This window comes from Schistocerca gregaria, chromosome X (genome assembly GCF_023897955.1).
Source record: "Schistocerca gregaria isolate iqSchGreg1 chromosome X, iqSchGreg1.2, whole genome shotgun sequence".
Taxonomy (NCBI): Eukaryota; Metazoa; Arthropoda; class Insecta; order Orthoptera; family Acrididae; genus Schistocerca; species Schistocerca gregaria.
In genome coordinates this window covers 771,048,708-771,072,051 of record NC_064931.1, presented here as the reverse complement: position 1 = coordinate 771,072,051, position 23,344 = coordinate 771,048,708, and the positions used below count along the sequence as shown (strand labels likewise).

The window sequence follows — 23,344 nt, the reverse complement described above, 5'->3', positions numbered from 1 at the left end:
TGTGTGTCTGGGGAAGCCTAATGTGACTCAGGGAAGATAAGTGCACTGAGTTTGCCAGTTAAGATGTGTTTCATTTCAACATCCATATATCGTAATAGCATGTAGCTAACATGGAGGTTGCATCCATGTGGTATGAGGCTTCTAACAACTTCATGATCTATGTGGTAAAACACTCACCAGTGTTTTAATATCGTGCCTAGTGGTGGGTGCTGAAGCATGCCCAGAGTTCACAGTCGCAGAGGACATCTGGCACTGATCAGACCCGCTCTCACTTACAAATGGCATGTTCATCACACTTATACCCAGGCAGAACTAAGTTTCCTGATGTACTCATCATGGTTGAGAAATGTACATATCGTTTGAGATTCTGCCTAAAAACTGTTGATATTTGTTTCAAGAGCATTAAAATGTGGTCCAAGGCAAGACAGATAAATCAGCAGTAATAGATCATGCACTAGGGCAGGGAAGCCATGAAATTGATTTCTTAGACATTGTTGTTTTACAAGATATAATAATTACTCTCCTAGGATGTGCAGAAGTCATAGAAATATAAAATCACAAAAAAATTTCAACAGAAGAGGAGGAGGAGGAGGAGGATTGAAATTAGACATGGTGTGGGAATTAGCATTGAATAAACCAAACTGTGCCAGCTTTTCCCCACAAATCCATTGCATACATTGGCATGACTCCATGATCTTAGGCAGGAGTCTGATGACATCACAAACGAACTGTTGCGTGGATGCATGTAAACAGTTTGGCATTCTGAACTGATTTGACTCTGTAAAGGCTTTCTGAGTTGTTAAAGCCTCCGATGATGTGTCCAGCATTGGAAGACAACTAGGCAGAAAATTATGCCTTGGCCGATGGCCTAATGCCCATAATAAAAATATCAGCAATATTACAAATACTGGCCATGGAAGTCTGCCTTCTGGATTGTGTTAAGTAAGTTTATGTTTTAGGGTTTGTGTGCATAGTTCACTGTTTCCATTTGAGACAAGTGTGTGACAAATACAGTGTAATGACTCTACTACAAATGTCATTAATTAACAATTACACCTTCTCCCTCCATTGTTAGGTCTGTATTAGTTTAACCTATCTTCAAAAAATCTGCAAAGGAGGCTGCATTATAAATCTAGTAAAAAGTAAAAACCTCATTCAACTTAATAGCCACTCTGATACCTCCTTGCATGCTTTCCCGACTCTCAAAAACCCTCAGATTCTGTTCTTTGAGTTCTTGTCATTTCTTTTTCTGATTATTTCATGGAATCTTTTCATACATTTTCAGTGTTGACTTAAGTTACTAGAAAGTTGAATGGAGAGGTTTGAGAACCACTTTGAAATACATAAAAAAAAAATGCTTATAATTCAGGAGTGGGGGACTGGAAGTGGTGTGTCAGCTGACTAAAGATATCTACAATAAAAAGGATATCTCAGTAAATGCCGAGATTAGTTTTGGGTCAGTTTCCAATGCAAATGTGTAATCGCTAAACACAGCCAAGTTCATTGTGAGCTGAGAACTCAATAAGTACCAGTAAAATTAACCATAAAATTAGTGTCAAGAGCAGGGTTGGTATTTGACTACTTTACGAGACTGACTTGCAGCTCCTTGCATAGCCCTTTGGCTGTGAGTGATTGGGCCCATATGAAATGCTGCACATGCCTCTGGTGGGGACACCTGTCAATCACAAGCAGTAATGCCTCTGAGTCACCATCGATATTGGACAGCAGCGAGAATATTAGATCCCTTCCCCCTGAAATTGGCACTTAGGTCTGAAAATGTCCCAGCTGATTTCAGTTTTATTGGATTGTGGGGGGGGGGGGGGGGGGGGGGGAGGTTGGGCGGAGCAGCAGAACTCTACGCTTAGGGCTGGCCTTCTCAGGTGACCTAGCCGAGAACTGCGGGGGCAGTGCACTGGAGGCAACAAGCTGCATCAGGAAAACCAGGAGGCAGTGAAGGTGGCAATGCATCAGAGTCAGCAAGCTGCACTGGTACAACCTAAGTGAGGGAAGGTAGGGTTGGAGAAAATGGGTTTGTCTCCACAGACTCTGAAACTATGATCCTCTTGCCGTCCTGCTGACAAGCGGAGTTGCAGGGTAGAGGATGTACTGGCTCGCGAGGCAAGACCAAGAGGCATCGCTGGTGGCTGCTCTAGTGTCCTATCTGGGGAGCAGAGACGGAGTTTGGGAATGCCAGTTGCAACTAGTCTAAGCAGGAACTAGTTGCAGAGGTGGGTCATTGGATGTGCCTGTATGCAACATCAAAAAACTGAGTGTCCCTGTAGCCTGCGAAAACCCCATAGATGCAACCTAGATACCAGCTGAGTGTGTGTGCCCAGTTAAAAGTGCCCCATGCACAGTCAAGCCTGTATGCAGGGTGGCCACACTGCTTGGGATGCTGGAATTCTAAAAGGGTGCAAAACTGGTGCAGTATTTCATCAGGACTTGAACCTGTTGACTGGGGTGCACCTTGTACATTACGAGGGAGCTGTGCAGGGCATCCTTGGCACATGACATTCGTAAAGTGATCAGCATCTGAGTTCTGAATGTCTGGAAGAAGCTGTGCAGTTGTCAGTTGGGGTCTCTAGTCGACACCAGGGGGCAAGTCACCTGGCGGAAATCCTCTCAAGGGCACGGATGGTGACATTCATTTCACATATGAGAAGTTAGAGAGTGTGTCCCCAAGCTGCCACATAGTTCCCTTAAATGGCCCGGCAAAATCAATGTGGACCCTCTCCCATGGGTGATGGGGCTGGGGACATGACGGGAAACATGAGCAGGAGTCGCCTGATTGAGGGAGGAGGCACACACATTCAATTTCGGCATTAATGGTAGGCCAGTTGACGTGCTGCCAGGCCAATGCCTTCATGTATGTCATCCCCCAGTGCGAAGGAAACAACAGGCAGATTCCATATTCCCAGACATCTGGAAAGTATTTGACATGGTGCCTCAGTGCAGATTGTTAATGAAGGTCCACAGAGCGCCCCAGGGAAGTGTTTTGTATGGAAAGGTTGACTGAATGCTGAAGGATACAAAAATGACTTCAGGGTCATGAAACGCATTTGTATTTTTGTATTTTATTTTATGTTTATGGTATGTGAAGTTCAATACTCAAATGTTGATATCCCAAAGTTGTTCAGTGCAGCTCTCAAAAAGATTGACTTTGAAATTTTCTGAGCACCTTTGGTATATTTAATTAATCTCATTATTTTGACAGGCAGTGTGGCTTTGCGGTAGGGTGTTCGTTTGGTGAGTTGGTGGGCTGGGTTCGATACACGACCAATGCAAATTTTATTAAAAAAAAAATCTGCAAGATTTTCCATGAAGAGTAAAGTAAATAAAGACGAAAAAATTTAATATGTAATTTTTTTTATTTAAACAGTATTTTGAAAGAGATTGGCAATTATGAATTTATATTTGGAATGAAAATTGGCTTTTTGTGCGTGAAATATAATTAAGAAAAAGATGATGTGCATTTTTCATAAAAAATGACAATTGTATGTGTGTTAACTAGCATAATATTATTGACTTTTATGTTTAAATGCTGTAGGTATTCAAACTCAGAAAAAAGACCAAAATGTGACTCTAAGCAGCTTACCAATCTCAAGCATTACCACTTTTTTCCATCTTAATGTATTTTATGCTTCAGGGAGATGCTCGTAAGACCTGCACCTTTGTTTAAAAATTTGGTTCGTGTGACAGTCGAACCCAGGCTGCTCTCATTTAAGATGAGCTCTCTACAACAGAGCTACACTACCTGTACAAAAATCGGCATTAGTTTAGGGTATTAAACGTACTTGGAAAATTAAAAATAGATTTTCTCGAAGTTTTGAGAGTTGCATCGATTTGCTGTGGACAATCAACATTTGAGTTCTGGACTTCACATACCATAAACATAAAAAAAATTCAAAAATCCTATTGCCATGTGGGCTTCTTGGAGAAAATTCCCAGTTGGTGTGATGAATGGCAGCTTGCTGTAAATGTAGAAAAATGTAAGTTAATTCAGATGAGCTGGAAAAACAATCCTGTAATATTTGAATGCAGTATTAGTGGTGTATCACTAAGGCAAACGGTAGACTTTGATCTATTGGGAGTATTCTTGGAAAGTGTAGCTCATCTGTAAAAGAGACTACATATAGAACAGTAGTGCAACCCATTGTTGAATACTGCTAGAATGTTTGAGATCCCCACCAGTTGGATTTATAATAAGACATCAAAGCAATTCAGAGGCATTCCCCTAAATTTGTTACGGCAGGTTTGATCAACATATGAGTATTACGGAGATTCTTCGTGAATTCAAATGGGAGTCTCTTGAGGGGAGACGTACATTTCGTGGCACACTATTGAAAAAATTTAGAGAACCAGCATTTGAAGCTGACTCCAGAACGATTGTGCTGCCATCAATGTACATTTTGCTTAAGGACCACAATCATTAGAGAAATTAGGGCCCATACAGAGGCATGTAGACAGTTGTTTTTCACTCGTATTTGTGAATGGAACGAGAGGAGACAACTAGGTGTTGTACAAGGTACCCTCCTCCATGCACCAATGGTGGCTGGTGAAGTATGTACGAGGTCTGTTCAAACAATTCTGGAACTTTGACCACAAAATTTTTGTACGCTTACGTTGTAGTGTAGATTGCTCATTCAGACATATGCTCATGTTAGAGTTGTCCATAGTTCTTCTCATTATGAAATCTGTAACTAATATGAGAAGGAACCGAGCGAGGTGGCGCAGTGGTTAGCACACTGGACTCGCATTCAGGAGGACGACGGTTCAATCCCATCTCCAGCCATTCTGATTTAGGTTTTCCGTGATTTCCCTAAATCATTTCAGGCAAATGCCGGGATGGTTCCTTTGAAAGGGCACGGCCGATTTCCTTCCCAATCCTTCCCTAACCCGAGCTTGCGCTCCGTCTCTAATGACCTCGTTGTCGACGGGACGTTAAACACTAACCACCACCACCACCACCACCACCACCACCACCACCACCACCACCACCACCAATATGAGAAGGAATGGTGACGAAATGCATACTTGTGTGATGCCTGTCAGAATAGTAAAGAAAAGTATGTTCCCATCTTTTGTTCTCATACAGGAACTCGAATCTATAGATACAGGGTTCTGAAAACCTCGGTGAGATGGTCAGGAATTCCTTCTAGGCCTACAATTTTCTGAAAGGATTCTGTCAAATGCTTTTTTAAAACTGATGAAGTTTGTGTGCAGTGCACAGTTGAGTTTTATGCACTGTTCAGTTATATTTTGCAGAACAAATATATGTTCAGAGCAGGATCTCCAACTTTGAAAGCCAGCCTGTTGTTCTCATAGTTGACAGTCTGCTGCTGCTTGTATCATTTTCTAGAAGAATGGGGCAAAAGACTTCACTTGGTTGTGAGAGAAATGTGATATCTCACCAATATGTATATTCTACATTTACATCTTTACTCCACAAGCCACCTTACAGTGTGTAGCAGAGGGTGCTTTGTGTACCAGTGTCACTTCCCACTTTTCCACATGCGGATGGTTTGTGGGAAGAACAATTGCTGCTAAGCCTCCGTGTGGGCTCTAATCTCTCTGATTTTATCTTCTCTGTCTTTATGTGAGATGTGTAGGAGTATGCAATATATTGGTTGACTCTTCTAGGAATGTACACTCTCAGAATTTTAACATACACCTCTCTTGCAGCGTCTGCCATCAGAGTAGGCTGAGCATCTCCACGACACTATCGGCTTACTAAATGAACCTGTATAAAAACGTGCTGCTTTTCTTTGGATCTGATCTTCTCTGTTTCATCTATCAATCTTATCTGGTATGGATCCAAGACTGTCAAGCAACATTCAGATATTGGTGGAACGAGTGTTTTGTTAGCTTATTCCTTTGCTGATAGACTACATTTCCTGAGGATTCTTCCACTGAATCTCAGTCTGATGAATGCCATACCAGCAGTTAATTTTGTGTGGTCATTGCATTCAAATCGCCCCTTATGCATACTACTAGGTATTTTTTGAAAGTAACTGCTTCCAGTGACTGTTCTGCAATTGTGTATTCATACAATAAAGGACCTTTCGGTCTGTCTGTTCGCAGTACATTACATTTGTTTATGTCAAGGATCAATTGCCACTCCCTGCATCAAGCATTGATCCTCTGCAGGTCTTCCTGCATTTTGCTACAATTTTCTAACTTTGTGACTTCCCTGTATACAGTAGCATCATCCGCAAAAAAGCTTCATGGAAAACTTCGGACATTATCTTTTAAGTTATTTATACACTGATAAGACAAAAAATTATAACCACTGCCCATCGCGACATTAGATGCTACCTGATGGGTGTTGCGGGCATGTGAGGCGGTAACAAAAGTAACCAGAGCAGACACGGACAGGGAATCACCCTAGCAGTGATATGAGCTGCAAACAGGGAAATCCATTGAGATAAGCAACTGTGACATAGGGCAGATTATTAAAGTGCTGAGCCTGTGATTGAATATTTCATAAAAGGTGAAGCTCATTGAATTCTCGTGTGTTACTGTCATGAACATCTAAGGAAAGAGGTAGGAGAACAGTGAAATGACCAGTAGGTGCTAAATGGTGGGACACTCATGACTCTTCACAGAACGTGGGGTTTGGAGCCTTGTCGGCCCTGTAAAGTAGGGTAGATGGTGATCTGTGTCATCTCTGCTGAAAGAGCACAATGTTGGTGCACACCCAAGTGTTTCGGAGTACACCGTTCATTGTACATTGTTGAACATGGAGCTTCGCAGCAGACCCCACCCCTCTTGTGTTCACATGTTGACCCAGCATCGTCATCAATTACAACAGTGGGCATGGGACCATTGAGATTCAACCGTTGATTGATGGAAATGTTCGGCTCTTCAGGTGAATCAAATTTTTGATACACTAGGTCGATGGTCATCTCCACAAAAACAGAATCACAGCTTGAAACATGCAGCGTGCCACGGACACAGTCTGGTAGGAGCAGTATTATGCCATGGGAGACATTCTCCTGCGTTTGTATGGGACCTGTGGTAGTATTCGAAGGCATGTTGACAGTTGTGAACTACCTTCATCCCTTTATGTTTGTTGTCTTCCCCGATGGCGATGTCATCTTTCAGCATTACAGTTAACCATGCCTCATAGCCCGAACTGTGCTATGGTGGTTTGAGGAGCATTGTGATGAACCCACATTAAAATCTTGGCAACCAAATTCACCTGATGTAAATCGTATGGAACTTATCTAGGGCACTATCAGGCGCCGTCACGGCATACGCAAATCAGCAGCCCATTATTCACGCGAATTACACGAGCAGTGTGTAGGCATCTAATGCCACATACTTCCACAAAACTACTGACAAACTGTTGGATCCCTGATACACAGAATCAGTGAGGTATTTCATTCCAAAGATGGACAAACACGCTTTTAAGCAGGTGGTCATAATGTTTCGGCTCTTCAGTGTATGCATTGTGAAAAGTAGTGGAAGGATATTAACATATTTGACAGTGTTGTGTGCTTTGTAGGGTAGAGGGGAAATTCAGAGGCAATTACTGTTTCTATCAGAGATGATAACTGTTTGTGTCAGAGACAATGATTGATTGTATCAGCACAACAGTGCATCATATCATAAAGCAGCATTGTGAGGCAATGGCTCGTGGACAATAAAATTCCTGAAATGGAATGGCCTGCCCAGAATCCCAAGTTTGAAGCCAATGGATCACTTCTTGGATGAGTTAGCACATTGACTTCTCTCCAGACCACAGTGTCTAATAACACTACCTTCTGTGGTTTTGCTTCTTGGGGAAAAATTGACTGTCATTCCTCCACAGACATTCATACACATCACTGAAAGATTCCCTAGCAGAGTTATAAGCAGATGTTATAAAGGTGAAGGGCAGACACACCCCATATTAATGTCCACTAATAGGTGATGAGACACTTTTGATCAAATAGCATATTTAACAATTAATGACTCAGATACAAACAACAATACATTATAAAAATGACAGACTGATAGTGCATTGACAAGGAAAAAAGTAATGAAAAGTGTTAGACTTTCCAATTTTAATTGATTTCTGAACTTTACCTTTTTTATTTCATGGCAAATTTAATGGCAATGAAAGTTGTAACAAAAGATAAAATAACCATAAAATTACTGGAAACAGTGGAAGAAACTGCCATAAAATTACTGGAAGCACGTGGAAGAAGACTGTTTTAAGAAATGTAACTTCAAAATTGCAAATAAACACAGCTAACATATTTTAAAATGTGCTTTTTCTAGTGTTTTGTGGAAATGCCCTTTATATGACCATTGAGTTCAAAATAATATTGGTTATTATAGTACTAAGATTCAATTTACAAATGTTATTGCTCAATTAGCTTCGTTTATACATTCAGTTTTACATATTTCTGTGTGATTAATTTTTAGGTGTGGTTTCTGGATTTTCGGAATTCAACAGGAAGCTTTCACTGTCACATTCTCGAATTCTGGAACCAACGCAGCATGGAGGTAAGAACATCACCAGGTTTCACTGTTTGTGTTTTGTATTTGCACTTTCTTTATGTAGTCTAAGATTGTCGCCATTATTATTTGATATTAGTGGCAAATAATCCTTCAGTACATATTCCTTATTGGAATTTGTTTAATATCATCATAACCTATACATTTGACAGCTATTCCATTGTCAAATAACCTTCCAGCCGCTCATTAGTAAAGAGTTTAACCACAATTGTACGGTGACATCCTGATTATACACTCCTGGAAATTGAAATAAGAACACCGTGAATTCATTGTCCCAGGAAGGGGAAACTTTATTGACACATTCCTGGGGTCAGATACATCACATGATCACACTGACAGACCCACAGGCACATAGACACAGGCAACAGAGCATGCACAATGTCGGCACTAGTACAGTGTATATCCACCTTTTGCAGCAATGCAGGCTGCTATTCTCCCATGGAGACAATCGTAGAGATGCTGGATGTAGTCCTGTGGAACGGCTTGCCATGCCATTTCCACCTGGTGCCTCAGTTGGACCAGCGCTCGTGCTGGACGTGCAGACCACGTGAGACGACTCTTCATCCAGTCCCAAACATGCTCAATGGGGGACAGATCCGGAGATCTTGCTGCCCAGGGTAGCTGACTTACACCTTCTAGAGCACGTTGGGTGGCACGGGATACATGCGGACGTGCATTGTCCTGTTGGAACAGCAAGTTCCCTTGCCGGTCTAGGAATGGTAGAATGATGGGTTCGATGACGGTTTGGATGTACCGTGCACTATTCAGTGTCGCCTCGACGATCACCAGAGGTGTACGGCCAGTGTAGGAGATCGCTCCCCACACCATGATGCCGGGTGTTGGCCCTGTGTGCCTCGGTCGTATGCAGTCCTGATTGTGGCGTTCACCTGCATGGCGCCAAACACACATACGACCATCATTGGCACCAAGGCAGAAGCGACTCTCATCGCTGAAGACGACATGTCTCCATTCGTCCCTCCATTCACGCCTGTCGCGACACCACTGGAGGCGGGCTGCACGATGTTGGGGCGTGAGCTGAAGACAGCCTAACGGTGTGCGAGACCTTATCCCAGCTTCATGGAGACGGTTGCGAATGGTCCTCGCCGATACCCCAGGAGCAACAGTGTCCCTAATTTGCTGGGAAGTGGCAGTGCGGTCCCCTACAGCACTGCGTAGGATCCTACGGTCTTGGCGTGCATCTGTGCGTCGCTGCTGTCCGGTCCCAGGTCGACGGGCACGTGCACCTTCCGCCGATCACTGGCGACAACATCGATGTGCTGTGGAGACCTCACGCCCCACGTGTTGAGCAATTCGGCGGTACGTCCACCCGGCCTCCCGCATGCCCACTATACGCCCTCGCTCAAAGTCCGTCAACTGCACATACAGTTCACGTCCACGCTGTCGCGGCATGCTACCAGTGTTAAAGACTGCGATGGAGCTCCGTATGCCACGGCAAACTGGCTGACACTGACGGCGGTGGTGCACAAATGCTGCGCAGCTAGCGCCATTCAACGGCCAACACCGTGGTTCCTGGTGTGTCCGCTGTGCCGTGCGTGTGATCATTGCTTGTACAGCCCTCTCGCAGTGTCCGGAGCAAGTATGGTGGGTCTGACACACCGGTGTCAATGTGTTCTTTTTTCCATTTCCAGGAGTGTATGTGATACAAACTTGGAACACTCATAATGAAATACAAAAATTTTATGAAAAGCACTCACCATAACACGAGACGTTGAGCTGCAGAGAGGCACAACAAAAAAGACTGCTATAAATCTTAGTTTTTGCCCGAAGGCCTTCTTCTGAAATAGAAAACATACACACATTCATACAAGCACATATCATGCACACAACCTCTGTTCCTTTCCACAGCCCTCATTATCACACCAAGCATTTCTGGCCACAGTATGCTGAGTCGCCCTATTTGATTCATAGCCAAGAGTTATGCTCTTTGGGTCTTGAAGGCACACCGCTCACCCACCTCGATTGATGTAAATCTCATTTTTCTTTGTCCCTGGAGTCTATGGTGAACCTGCAAAATAACTTTTCAAAATAAAGTCCCAGCAAAAATGCAATTACAGCAGTGATATGGAAACTGCATGCACTTACAAAAGCAGTAGCCACACATTATTAACAGAGAAATGAGAAACTGTGAAGAACCCATGGGACTGGAAATGTGCATCAATTTCCCCATAGCATAGAAAAGGCGAAAATGTGAAACTGACACAGCTGCAAAGACTGGTTTTCTCTCTTGGCAGTTTCTTAGACAGTTTTTTTGTAGAACTGTGGTAAACCATCTACAAAAAGACAGACCATTTACTTATTTAATTGGAGAATGCAAAGGGGCTTCGGGGAAGATATATGGTGAGAACAACAACACGTTCAACAATTCCATATATTTCAAGAAAAGCTATAACTCTGTGCTCAGGTAGACATTTTTCTTTTTTTTTGTAGAGGAACACAGAGTGAAAAACTCAGTAACTAATCTGTCAGATGCTCATGAATATGACATTGAATATAAAATCTCAGAGTCCTTTTGTTTGACAATGTGATGGGGTCTCCCATCTCCCTCTCTTGTTTAACTAATAAGCAAAGTTATTATAGAATAGGAAAAAAGGCTTCAGAACTTATAAACAATGGACTGTGTGTGTGTGTGTGTGTGTGTGTGTGTGTGTGTGTGTGTGTGTGTGTGTGTGTGTGAGAGAGAGAGAGAGAGAGAGAGAGAGAGAGAGAGAGAGAGAGAGGAAGAGAGAGAGAGAGAGAGAGAGAGAGAGAGAGAGAGAGAGAGAGCGAGTGTGTGCATGTGTGCGTCTGCATGTAGGGCTTATTTACAGAGTTTTACTTCTGAAGACTGACAGGAACAAGAAGACATAAACACCATGTTTTCCACTATCTGTCTGTGTAGAATTTTTTAGTAATTTTACTTTTGATTGCTTCCATTGTTTCATACACAGCATTTACATTTAATCATTTCTTTCAATATAAACAGTATTTACATTTAATCAATGCTTTTATTTCTCTATATACATGGATAATGGGGACTATAGTCTTCTCAAAATTACATTAGGATTGTGGAGGCATGGAGCAGAGTTGTCACATCCCTCACGGAATACAAATATAATGTTGCATTCCATTCAATTCGCAAACCACTCACTTTGTGAATGTGGAACTCTAGTATCACTGTGTTCTGGAAGGGCCGCCCTTTGTTTTCATTTTAATGTTATTTGCTGAGACACATTATTAAGACTGTATACGGCCAGTCAACGAAAATGCATTTTTTGAGAATGTTACCAAATTGTCACCGTGGGGGAACTTTTTCAGTTATTGAAGTTACGTGAACACTTCGAGTGAATGAAATTTTACGGAGGCATCAAATTTTTATCTACTCCAAATTGGAACACTGTTAGTCTTCTAATACGAGATAATTTCAGTAAAATATGACACACTATTGTACACCCTTGCGTCAAGTGCCAAGTGGTCACCCATATGGTTTTGTTATGACAAATAGATCACTAGGTTCATAATTACCCTGTAATAATGTTTCATGTCCCCCAACTTACTTTGAACATAATAAAATACACTGAAGTCCCAAAGAAACTGGTGTAGGCATGCGTATTACAATGCAGAGATAAGCAGGCAGAATACGGCACTGCAGCTGGCAACAATCTATATAAGGCAACAAGTGTCTGGCAGAGTTGTTGGATTGGTTACTGCTGCTACAATGGCTGGTTATCTAGATTTAAGTGAGTTTGAATGCGGTTTTATAGTTGGTGCATGAGCGATGGGGAACAGCATCTCTGAAGTAACGATGAAGTGGGAGTTTTCCTGCCCAACCAGTTCATGAGTGTACCATGAATATCAGGAATCCGGTAAAACATCAAATCTTTGACATCGCTGTAGCCTGAAAAAGATCCTGCAAGAACGGGACCAACGACAACTGAAGAGTATAGTTAAACATGATAGAAGTGCAACCCTTCCGCAAATAGCTGCAGGTTTCAATGCTGGGCCATCAAAAAATGTCAGTGTGTGAACCATTCAATGAAACATCATCAATATCTACTTTCAGAGCTGAGGGCCCACTTGTGTACCCTTGATGACTGCACAACACAAAGCTTTCCGCTTCGCCTGGGCCCATCGACACTGACATTGGACTGTTGATGACTAGACACATGTTTACTGGTCAGACAAGTCTGGTTTCAAATTGTATCGAGCAGATGGATGTGTATGGGTATGGAGACAACCTCATGAATCCATGGACCCTGCATGTCAGTAGTGGACTGTTAAAGCTGGTGGATGCTCTGTAAATGGTGTGGGATGTGTGCAGTTAGTGATATGGGGTCCCTGATACATCTAGATACAACTCTGAAAGGTGACACACATATGTCAGCGTCCTGTCGGATCACCTTCACCCATTCATGTCCATTGTGGGTTCCCACTGACTTAGTCAATTCCAGCAGGACAATGTGACGCCCCACACATCCAGAATGGCTACAGAGTGGCTCCAGGAACACTCTTCTGAGTTTAAACAATTCTGCTGGCCACCAAACTCCCACACATGAACATTATTGAGCATATCTGGGCCGTCTTGCAACATGCTGTTCAGAAGAGATCTCCACCCTCTCATACTTTTACAGGTTTATGGACAGCCCTGCAGGATTCATGGTGTCATTTCCCTCCAGCACTATGTCAGACATTAGCTGAGTCCATGGCATGTTGTGTTGCAGCACTTCTGCGTGCTTGCGGGAGTCCTACATGATGTTAGGTAGATGTATCAATTTCTTTGGCTCTTCATTGTATAAGATACATGTGTTTTTAGCATGGTGACAAAATGTATCTTAAAATGGTCAACCAGTATTGGGACAAAGAATAAATGCGATACAAAAAACATTGCTTCAGTATCACTGTAATTATATCACAAACAGTAATATATTTTTTCAGTGATATAGACTGGATTCCTGAGACGAAATTCATATGTAGTTGGTTGCTGATGAAACCTTGTTACTAAAATGTCAAAACTTATAATAATTAACATTGTAAAGTGCACACTTCAAATATTTAGTTGAATCCACCTATACTTTGTCTGTGGTGATAATGGAAAACTCCACTGACATTACTCTCAGCACTATGACATGTGATTGAAGTATCATTGTTCAGATCACTGTTGTTATTTAATGAAATGGAAAAATTTGTGTGCAGATTAATTTATAGTGGTAAGCCACTTATCCCTTGAACATTTGTTTTTTTTCCCCCCAAGAGTTTCAAGCTTTCCTGTTTTCCAGTTTCCTTGTATTTCTTGAACATTTCCTTGTCCATCTTTGCAGTACTATTTTTTTTTTATGTTTAAAGCTGCAGCATTTTATCAGTTACATTGTTAATGGAGATTAGTGGGCCACCATTAAGTATTTCAGTCTCAAAATAGGGGCATAACACACAAACCATTTCTCTCGGCTGACTTCATATGGCCATCCCCTTGCCAAGAGGACAACATTGAACTTTTCCAATCACAATTTTCAGTGAGCTTTCTGCAGACATTGTTCGCTACTACAGTAACAACAAATGAGAACAAATAAAATAACAACTCGTGTAACAGTAAAATCCACAGGAAACAAAACCACAGGGTCAACTATCATACGGGACAGAAAGTTGCCTGAAACTCAAAAAATAGTGCAAGAAAGAAGTGTTGTGGAGGTGGGGTGAAAGTTAGCAAGCTTTAGGGATGTGCTATGACTGTAGGTATTGTGGGGTTGGCAGAATGTGGACTGTGCCTCCTGAATGGGCTCCCCCTCTACTACTTCCATCTTTAGCTATTAATCCTGAAGTAATTTTGAACAGACTAGCAGCACCAGGCGAAAGGGGGGGGGGGGAATCACTTTCTTTCTGAGAGCTTTTATCATTTTATATACAGTATTTACATTTCACTCATTTCTTACACACAAACTGTTTATGAACAAATAAATAAATAAATAAATACACTTCCACATGCTCAATGACTCGAATGAATAATGTGTGTACAGGAGTGTCCCATCCCCACAGTTGAACAGTTTGTCGTCCTGATGTGACAGCCCTACGTTCAGCTGCAGTGCAGTGTATACATCATGACCTCCCAACTGAGAGATTACCTGGCGCACCATATGGGCCCCCCAAGCATGCACCACTTGTAACCATTAGTCATGAGAGCCTTTGAGACGACTTGATGCACACCCTTAGCCAGCTTTTGGGTAGCACCTACATCTATGTGGTATGTGTTCATTTTCAGGCTTAGCCTTACAAACTCAATGATCTGTGAACCGGTCACCTCATCTTTGATCAGGTTGATAACCTTATTGTTTTATGTTGTTATGCCAAAAGGATTATAGACCCTGTGTCCAGGCATGCCAAATTGTCTGTGAATGTAGCTGATTACTTCATGTGGATTGCAGCGTTTTATCCAGCATAGGAAACTATGGAATTGGTACATGTGGGTTTTGGAGAGGTTCAGAACACACATACTGAGTTCGACAGGCTTTGTGAACTGCAATGAAACCTTTGCCGTCTCCACAGTAAGGTGGAGGTCCTCTTGAAATTTGGCCTTGTGATGTAATCTCTTGCGTCCTAATGCCCGTTCCACCACTAAACTTGATGAATTTTGTGGTATTCTGTAAATTTTCTATTGTTTTTTTCCCCAAAAGATCAATTATTCATTAACTTGTAAAAGTCACATCACAAGAACCCCCTGTTTGGTGCTAGCATAAATGTACTTCTTCAGCCAGCTCTCTCTCTCAACTCTTAGTGCAAATCTCGGTCAATTTGGAGACAGTTCATGCTGTGATTCTAATCAATCACATCCTTGTTGTATTCTAGGAAGGTATCAAAGAAATCTCTCCAGACACTTTGATCTAGTGCTTATGTCACATCTTGACTACATTCTAAGTGTAAATTGAGATATCCTGTGTGACAATATTGTATTTGGATGTTTTTCCAAATTTTTGACATTTTCCACATTTTTCAATATTTGGCCCTTTTCCCCATTTCTTTGTGTAAATGTAAAAGAGTATATATGCTCTCATTGCCAGTGATGCCACAGGCATTGGTGGAGGGAGGCAGTGGAGTCCCCAGTGGGGAAATCAACACAGGAAATTGTGTGGCTGTGCTGTGTGTGTGTGTGTGTGGGGGGGGGGGGGTTAGTGTCGATATTTGGATACATAAGTAGATACCCAGGTTTTGACTGCTTTGGTGGAGAGTGAATGCCCATTGGTGATGGATGGTCTAAGACATCGTCAGTGCAGATCGTGCTTCATTTCTTATTGATACGGTGCTGTGTGGTAGCGTAGCCTCAGCTGAATTGGCAGGGTTGCCCAGATAACTATATCTGCCTGCCTGCGACATCCTCTGCCCAGCCTTCTGTTTAACATGTATGGTCATACATTATTATAATTTAAAGTCACATCTGTCATACCTCCTGCTGGCCCTGGAGCATTCACATCACAGAACGTGCATAAAATAATATAATTACAATCACATTCAGAAGGTATAAAGGAAAAGTGTCATCATCTTGCACCTTTACCTGGCTGTGCTATATGATTCATGTACTAAACTGTGTTTGATGTGTTTTGGTCTAACGCAAAATATTATCTGTCTATAATTTTTAATTATTTATGATAGGAAACAATTGCACAAACTCGTGCTATAGGTTTTATTTAAAACGATATCAGAGTCATTCATATATTATGATGACCCTGGTGTAGCATTACCATGTTCCTCCATGTGGTTGTCAGGTTTGAAAGCTGCATATCACATTTTTTATAGACATCAAGCCTGATATTTTAATAAATAGACACCACCAAGTATATGGTTTTGGTGCTCATTGTTACTGGATTCCATGTCCCAACCCACTGGTCCTGGGCTGTCCATGTCATGGTTCACCCAATGTAGAGTGATTTCAATCACATTTAGAAGATCATTTGTCCTGGAAGTGTTGTCATCATGGTCTTTACCCAATTGCTTACTGCTTCTACAGTAAATAATCACCATTTGTGAAAAAAGCATTTGCTGTTGGTGTTCATACTGACATGCTATAATGCAACCAGTGTCTGTCCTACACTTTTACAAATACTAGGGCAGGTTGATATGATATCGAAACCAGCATCTTCTGCAGAATTAAAGTAAATACTGTTGACTTGGGTCGCTGTGCATACATTACATATAATCAGAGTCAATAATTGGCTATAACGCTATGCTCTGTCTGTAGTTTTAATTATTTAACCTGGGAATGGATTACATGAGCCACCAAACAGCAATGTTGTCAGTTCTACTGTGGATAATATGTAGGTTGGATGACTCTCAATTCATCATAAACAAACAAGTATGGGATACAATACCTTCCCAGAGATTTTTTAATAATGAAGAATTCTGTTAGCCATAAATATCCCCCCAGGGGGTCCGCAACTCTTTTGTAGATACGTGCGTAGCGAGCACGGGACCCCGAGCTAATGTGGCCTTCTTTCCTTTCCGGGCTGCATACCTTCCCTTTCCGCATCCTTCCCCATCCCCCATCTTCACCCCCCCCCCCCCCCCCCCTCATCTCCGCCTCTTTCCTTCCCTTTCTCCCCTTCTGGGAGTATGGTTTGTGCCTACGCCCCCAGACGGACGCTCGAAAATGTAACTCATTCTTTGCTTTCTCTGCTTGCAAGTCTTCGTCCTTCCTTTGTCCTTCTCTTTTCCTTACTTCTTCTCTATGCCCTTTTCTCCGCTGCGCCGTTTGAGACCTCTCTTCTTTCCTTTCCCTTTGTTTTTTCATTTTCTCTTCTTTCCTCCCTGGGTGTGTCTGAAGGCCGACCCACGCATTTCCATGTGTAGCCGGTGACGGGGTAATGCATAATTCCCCGCCCCGGGTAGACAGGTAGGACACGTACGTACCCCCTGGTAACGGCCTGGTCCAGGGACAGGTGATTACCCGAGCTGATACCTTCCAAAAGTGCCGATTGGTCCCTCCGTCCGTTTCTCGGAAGGTGTGACCTGAGGTGTGAACAATCACCTAAGGCGGGAGTGCCCTTACTTTGGCAATGTGTTACGTGTGGCAAGGATGCCCATGAGGGCGCTTGTCCACCTCCATCCCCTCGTTGTATCAACTGTATGGGGGACCACGCTGCTTCCTGTAGAGATTGCCCCATTTTTAAAGACGAAAAGCTCATTCAGGAAATCAGAGTGAAGGAAAAGATGTCGACCTTTGCTGCTCGAAAATTATTCGCCATTCGAAAGCCCACTGTCCTTGCCTCTCCTCAGTCAACAAAGGAGGCGGCCACGCAGACTTGTGATCTCACCTTTAGTGCCACAGTTGTCAGATCGGCCACCGCAAAGATCGCCCGTTTAACCTCCCCACTTTCGCCTGCTCACTCTATGGCTCACCCTTCATCGGGTTCTGCTAAATCTCGAGCCCAAAAGTCAGACACCAAGACTTTCAAAAAAGAGCATACTCGTGAAGATTTTTTACGTACCCCAACTTCACAGCCATCGGTTCCTCCTTCATCGAAACATCCTGTTTCCAAGAAGGCTAATAAGAAACCCAGTTCCTCTCCTCCTCCGCCACGGCGTGTCTCGTCTACAGCACTACCTGGTGGTAGCTGCCCTCGGCCGTCCTCTGTGTCGCCGAGGCACACTGCTGGCGGACGATCAACCGGCCGATCGCTGGTGGCAGGAGCTGCTCCTGAACAACCTATGGATCAGGATCTTCGGCTGAATGCCGTTCCAAGCTGTCGGTCGCAAGCTCTGAGCAGTCGTTGAGTTGACGGCAACCTTGGTTACATTCCTCCATTTTCTATTATGTCCATTATCCATTGGAATATCTGCGGTGTGGGGCGGCGGGTGGAATAATTGTTAAATGTTCCTATTATTTATTTAATGCTGTTGTTTGCCGTTCTCAACACTGGCTTTCTAACTACAATATTGACAACCAGAAAGTGATTAGCAAAACGTGAAGCCTGTAATTAGAATTCCTAGTGCCCACTTCATCTGAGAAATAAATTTATAGCTACAGCTTATAGCTCTGAGGAATTAGGAGATTGTCTGGGATTCATAATCAAAAAACCATTCTCTCTAAAATGTTCACTATATTCTGAAAGTCACAGACCAAAAAGAATCCACACAATCCAACTAACAGAGCAGTTCAGAGTCTAATGCGCTGATGCAGCTACAACTGTTCGAATTAAATGTTTAAGTGAATGCTCGCCATAATTTGATGATAATGTTCATCAAACGCCACGCTAATAATGGTAGAATGCCTGTCCTGCGGCGGCACGTGAAAATACGACATACGAAAACTAAAGATAGATCATTAACGTCATCCCAAAATTAACACTTCACTCGAAAACGATTTAATGGTTACGCGTATCCCGAGTAACTTATTACTGCATCCGAGGCTGTTTATATCAACGATACCGACGACGGCACAGGAGATGCGCTAATCGGTGTCTGGAGAGAACTGGGGCCTTCTTACCTCTTACGTAGCGTTCTTACATATAAGGCCGCGGTGCGGACGGCTAAGGGAACGCCTGGTTAAATCTGCTCTTCCGACTAGCCGCTGGGCTAGTAATGCACCACTTTAAGTTATCGAATAAATCATTGCTTTCTTTGCTGATGGCCGATGAACCTTTCAATTTAATTGTGCAATCAGCACACAAGTAAGTAATCGTAATAATAGTCTGACGTGGCTAAGTCAAATATTTTAGGCGAGAGAATTAATTTAATTACACTATACGCAGTAGACGAGCTCTGAACTTGCCCTTTGGAGATACGCTATCGCTATAGTTTTATAGTTATTCTGTTGAAACTTCTCACATTTTTATGATTATAGCGGATCTCCCTTCTACTTAAATTTAAACATCCTAGCTTTATTTAGCGCCTACTTAATCTATCTTGCTTCCTTAATTTCTAAGACAAAAACCAGAAAATCATGAATTCAACAAAAATTTTAATTTGTGAGATCCAGAATACTGTTTCTACTAAATTATTATGCAAAAGGAATCTAAATATAAATTTTTAAGTTTCTAGCTCTTTTCTGTTGCGCCAATGATTTTTACAGAAAAACATCCAAATTTCGAAAATGGTTACAGTTATTGAACTGATATCCAACACGTATTGATTTTGTATTACTCCTGACATGCTAGAAACGTTTCAGGTTATTTACTTCATTTTAAAGTATTGCGCAATATTTATGACGTCAGAGCTAGTTACAGCGGACTAGGCTGGCACAAAATGGAAAGACTGATGTGAATTCCCTACAGCGGCATTGGAGCCAATCGGGATGAATTGTCGATCCTCTTACGATCCTACTCGCCGGTCATCTTCTGTCTTCAGGAAACAAAGCTGCATCGCCACGATCGCTTTGTTCTCCCCCATTTTCAGTCCGTCAGATTTGATCTCCCCTCTGTTGAAAGCACTCCAGCACATGGAGGACTCATGATTCTTCTCCATGATACACTCCATTATCACCCAATCCCCTTAAACACTTCCTTCCAAGCTGTCACTGTCCGTCTTTCCCTTTCTGGATACACCTTCTCTCTTTGTACTGTATACATTCCATCGTCCACACCAATGGCACGAACTGATCTCCTTCATCTTCTTGGTCAGCTTCCACCCCCCACTTGCTGGTTGGGGACTTCAATGCCCACCACCCGCTTTGGGGATCTCCGCATCCTTGTCCGCGTGGCTCACTATTGCTAGACGTCTTCCACCAAGCGGATCTTGTTTGCCTCAACACTGTGGACCCTACATTTTTGTCTGTCTCCACGAGCAATTTCTCTCATTTGGACCTTTCCGTCGGTACTGTTCCGATAGCTCGGCGCTTCGAATGGTTCGCCCTTGATGATACAAACTCGAGTGACCACTTTGCATGTGTCCTTAGACTGCAGCCTCAACTGCCATATATGCGCCCGCGACGCTGGAAGTTTGCCCAAGCCGATTGGACACTTTTTTCGTCTCTGGCGACATTCGATGACCGTCACTTTCCTAACATCGACGATGAGGTCACACATATTACAGACGTTATTCTTACAGCTGCGGAACGTTCAATACCACGCACCTCCGAATTGCCCCGGCGCCCCCCAGTTCCTTGGCGGAACTAGGCATGCCGTGACGCAATGCGTGAGCGGCGACGTGCTCTTCGCGTTTTGGCCAACTGTATCCGCTATATGCAGTTCCGTGCGCGATGCCGTCGCGTCATCCGCGATAGCAAGAAGGCAACCTGGGACTTCTTTACTAGCTCATTTAACACCTTCACTCCCTCATCGGAAGTTTGGAGTCGGATTCGACGGTTATCTGGCGCGCCTAGTTTCTCCCTGGTCTCTGGGCTCACTGTCGCGCATGATACGTTAGTGGACCCCGTCGCAATTGGGTCAACACTTTGCTGAGATTTCAAGCTCTTCAAATTACCTGCCAGCGTTTCTCCCGAAGAAACATGCAGCGGACGTGCAACCTCTTGCTTTCTCCTCTCAAAATCGCGAAAGCTATAATACTGTTTTCTCCATGCGGGAACTCCAACATGCACTCTCTTCTTCTCGCTCCTCCGCCCCAGGACCGGATGATATCCACATCCAAATGTTGCTGCATTTATCAACCTATAGTCTGCGTTACCTCCTTCGCCTTTATAATCGAATTTGGACCGACAGTACTTTTCCCAGACGATGGTGGGAAGCTATCGTCGTTCCTGCTCCGAAACCTGGAAAGGACAAACATCTCCCCTCTAGCTATCGCCCCATTTCTCTCACGAGTAGTGTATGTAAGGTTTTGGAGCGTATGGTGAATTGCCGTTTAGCTTGGTGGCTGGAGTCCCGCAGTCTTTTAACACCTGCCCAATGCGGTTTCCGAAAGCATCGTTCTGCAGTTGACCATCTTATTGCTCTCTCCACTTATATCATGAACAATTTTCTCCAGAAACGCCAAACAGTAGCAATATTTTTTTATCTGGAGAGAGCATACGATACCTGTTGAAAGACAGACATCCTCCACACACTGTTCTCTTGGGGCTTTCGAGGTCGGCTGCCCCTTTTTCTTCGCGAATTTATGGCAGAGCGCACATTTAGAGTGCGGGTGAACACTATTCTCTCCCGTACTTTCTCCCAAGAAAACGGGGTACCCCAGGGCTCCGTGCTAAGTGTTGTACTGTTTTCCATTGCCATAAATTATGGACTGTCTCCTTCCTGATGCCTCGGGCTCCCTCTTTGTGGACGATTTTGCAATCTACTACAGCTCTCAACGGACCAGCCTTCTTGAACGACGTCTTCAAGGATGTCTCGATCGCCTCCACTGTTGGAGCATCGCAACAGGCTTCCGCTTTTCTCCCAGTAAGACCGTTCGTGTTAATTTTTGGCGTCCTACGGAGTTTCTTCCGCCTCTCTTACATCCAGGACCTGACAACCTTCCGTTTTCGGATGTCGCTAAATTCTTGGGTCTTATGTTTGACAGAAAACTGTGCTGGTCCTCCCACGTTTCCTGTCTTTCGGCACGCTGTCTGCGATCCCTCAACACCCTCCGTATCCTAAATGGTACCTCTTGGGGAGCGGACCGAGTGGTCCTTCTCCGCCTGTATCGCGCCCGAAATTGGACTACGGAAGCATAGTTTACTCCTCTGCTCGGCCGTCTATTCTTTGGCGTCTCGACTCTATCCACCACCGTGGATTAAGTTTAGTGTCTGGAGCTTTTTACACCAGCCCTGTGGAAAGCCTTTATGCTGAGACTGCTGAACCTCTGCTGTCCAATCGGCGAGCTGTCCTTCTGAGTCGTTATGCTAGCCATCTGTCTTCCATGCCTGCTAATCCTTGGATTTAGGGTATGCAGGTCACCCTTCCTCCTTACTACTACCGGGATTCTGCTTCCGTCAACTGCTCCATTCTCTTTCCTTCCGCTTTCCTAAAACCTTCTTGACAACTTGGGATACAGCACAGCCTTGGCTCCGTCCCCGGACCTGCCTGCTCCGTGACCTTTGTGAATTTCCCAAGGATAGTACCCCTTCACTTGTTTATCGTCGGGCATTAGCTGCTCGATGTGCACAAATGAAGGAAGCCACATTTATTTACACTGATGGCTCGAAAACATCCTTAAGTTTAGGGAGTGCCTATATTGTTGGTGACACCCCAAATCAATTTCGGCTTCCCGACCAGTGTTTGGATAATACTGCAAAGCTTTACGCTGTTCTCCAGGCTGTCCAATACATCTGTCGCCATCAGCGGATACAGTATGTTATCTGTTCAGATTCTCTCAGCTCTCTCCTCAGTCTCCAAGCTCTGTACCCTGTCCACCCTCTGGTCCACTGGATTCAGGACTGCCTCCACTTGCTCCACTTGGGAGGCGTCTCTGTGGAGTTCCTCTGGATCCCAGGACACGTTGGTATCTGTGGAAATGAGGCGGCCGATATAGTGGCCAAGGCTGCAATCTCTCTTCTTCAGCCAGCCATTCGCACGATTCTCTTCGCCTATCTACGGAGTTTTTATCTGGATGTGTAGATGTTGTGGAACTCTGTAGTTTAAATGAATTATTCGGTAATCGCAGGATAGAATACCGTACCTTGATACTCCACTTAAAAAAGACAGTCAGGATCTATAATGGCTTACGAAACTATGTACTGTTTGTCTATAGTTTTACTGTCAAAATCAATTACACAAAACAGAGGAAAATCTGTCAAAAATGTAACAAATAATCCCAAAATTGTAAATAGCAAGAGGTGCTCATACTTTGGAACTCTTATAGAAAATGCCATTGCTTTTAACACACTATGACATTACATAATAATATGGGACATGTTCCTTACAGTCAAATGTAGACTTAGTATGTAGCAAGAGTTTATTTAATCAAATAAGGCAAGGGACATTCATTC

General features: G+C 43.3%; 1 protein-coding gene across 2 annotated transcripts in view; it reads left to right on the top strand.

Moving 5' to 3' along the window:
- LOC126297836 (cyclin-dependent kinase 17-like) overlaps positions 1 to 23,344 on the top strand; it is a 162,309-nt gene that overhangs the window by 49,401 nt on the left and 89,564 nt on the right. For both annotated transcript variants that reach the window (XM_049989087.1, XM_049989086.1), the window contains one exon: positions 8,413 to 8,493. In XM_049989087.1, coding sequence (XP_049845044.1) covers positions 8,413 to 8,493 — 81 coding nt within the window. The remainder of the gene's footprint in view (positions 1 to 8,412; positions 8,494 to 23,344) is intronic.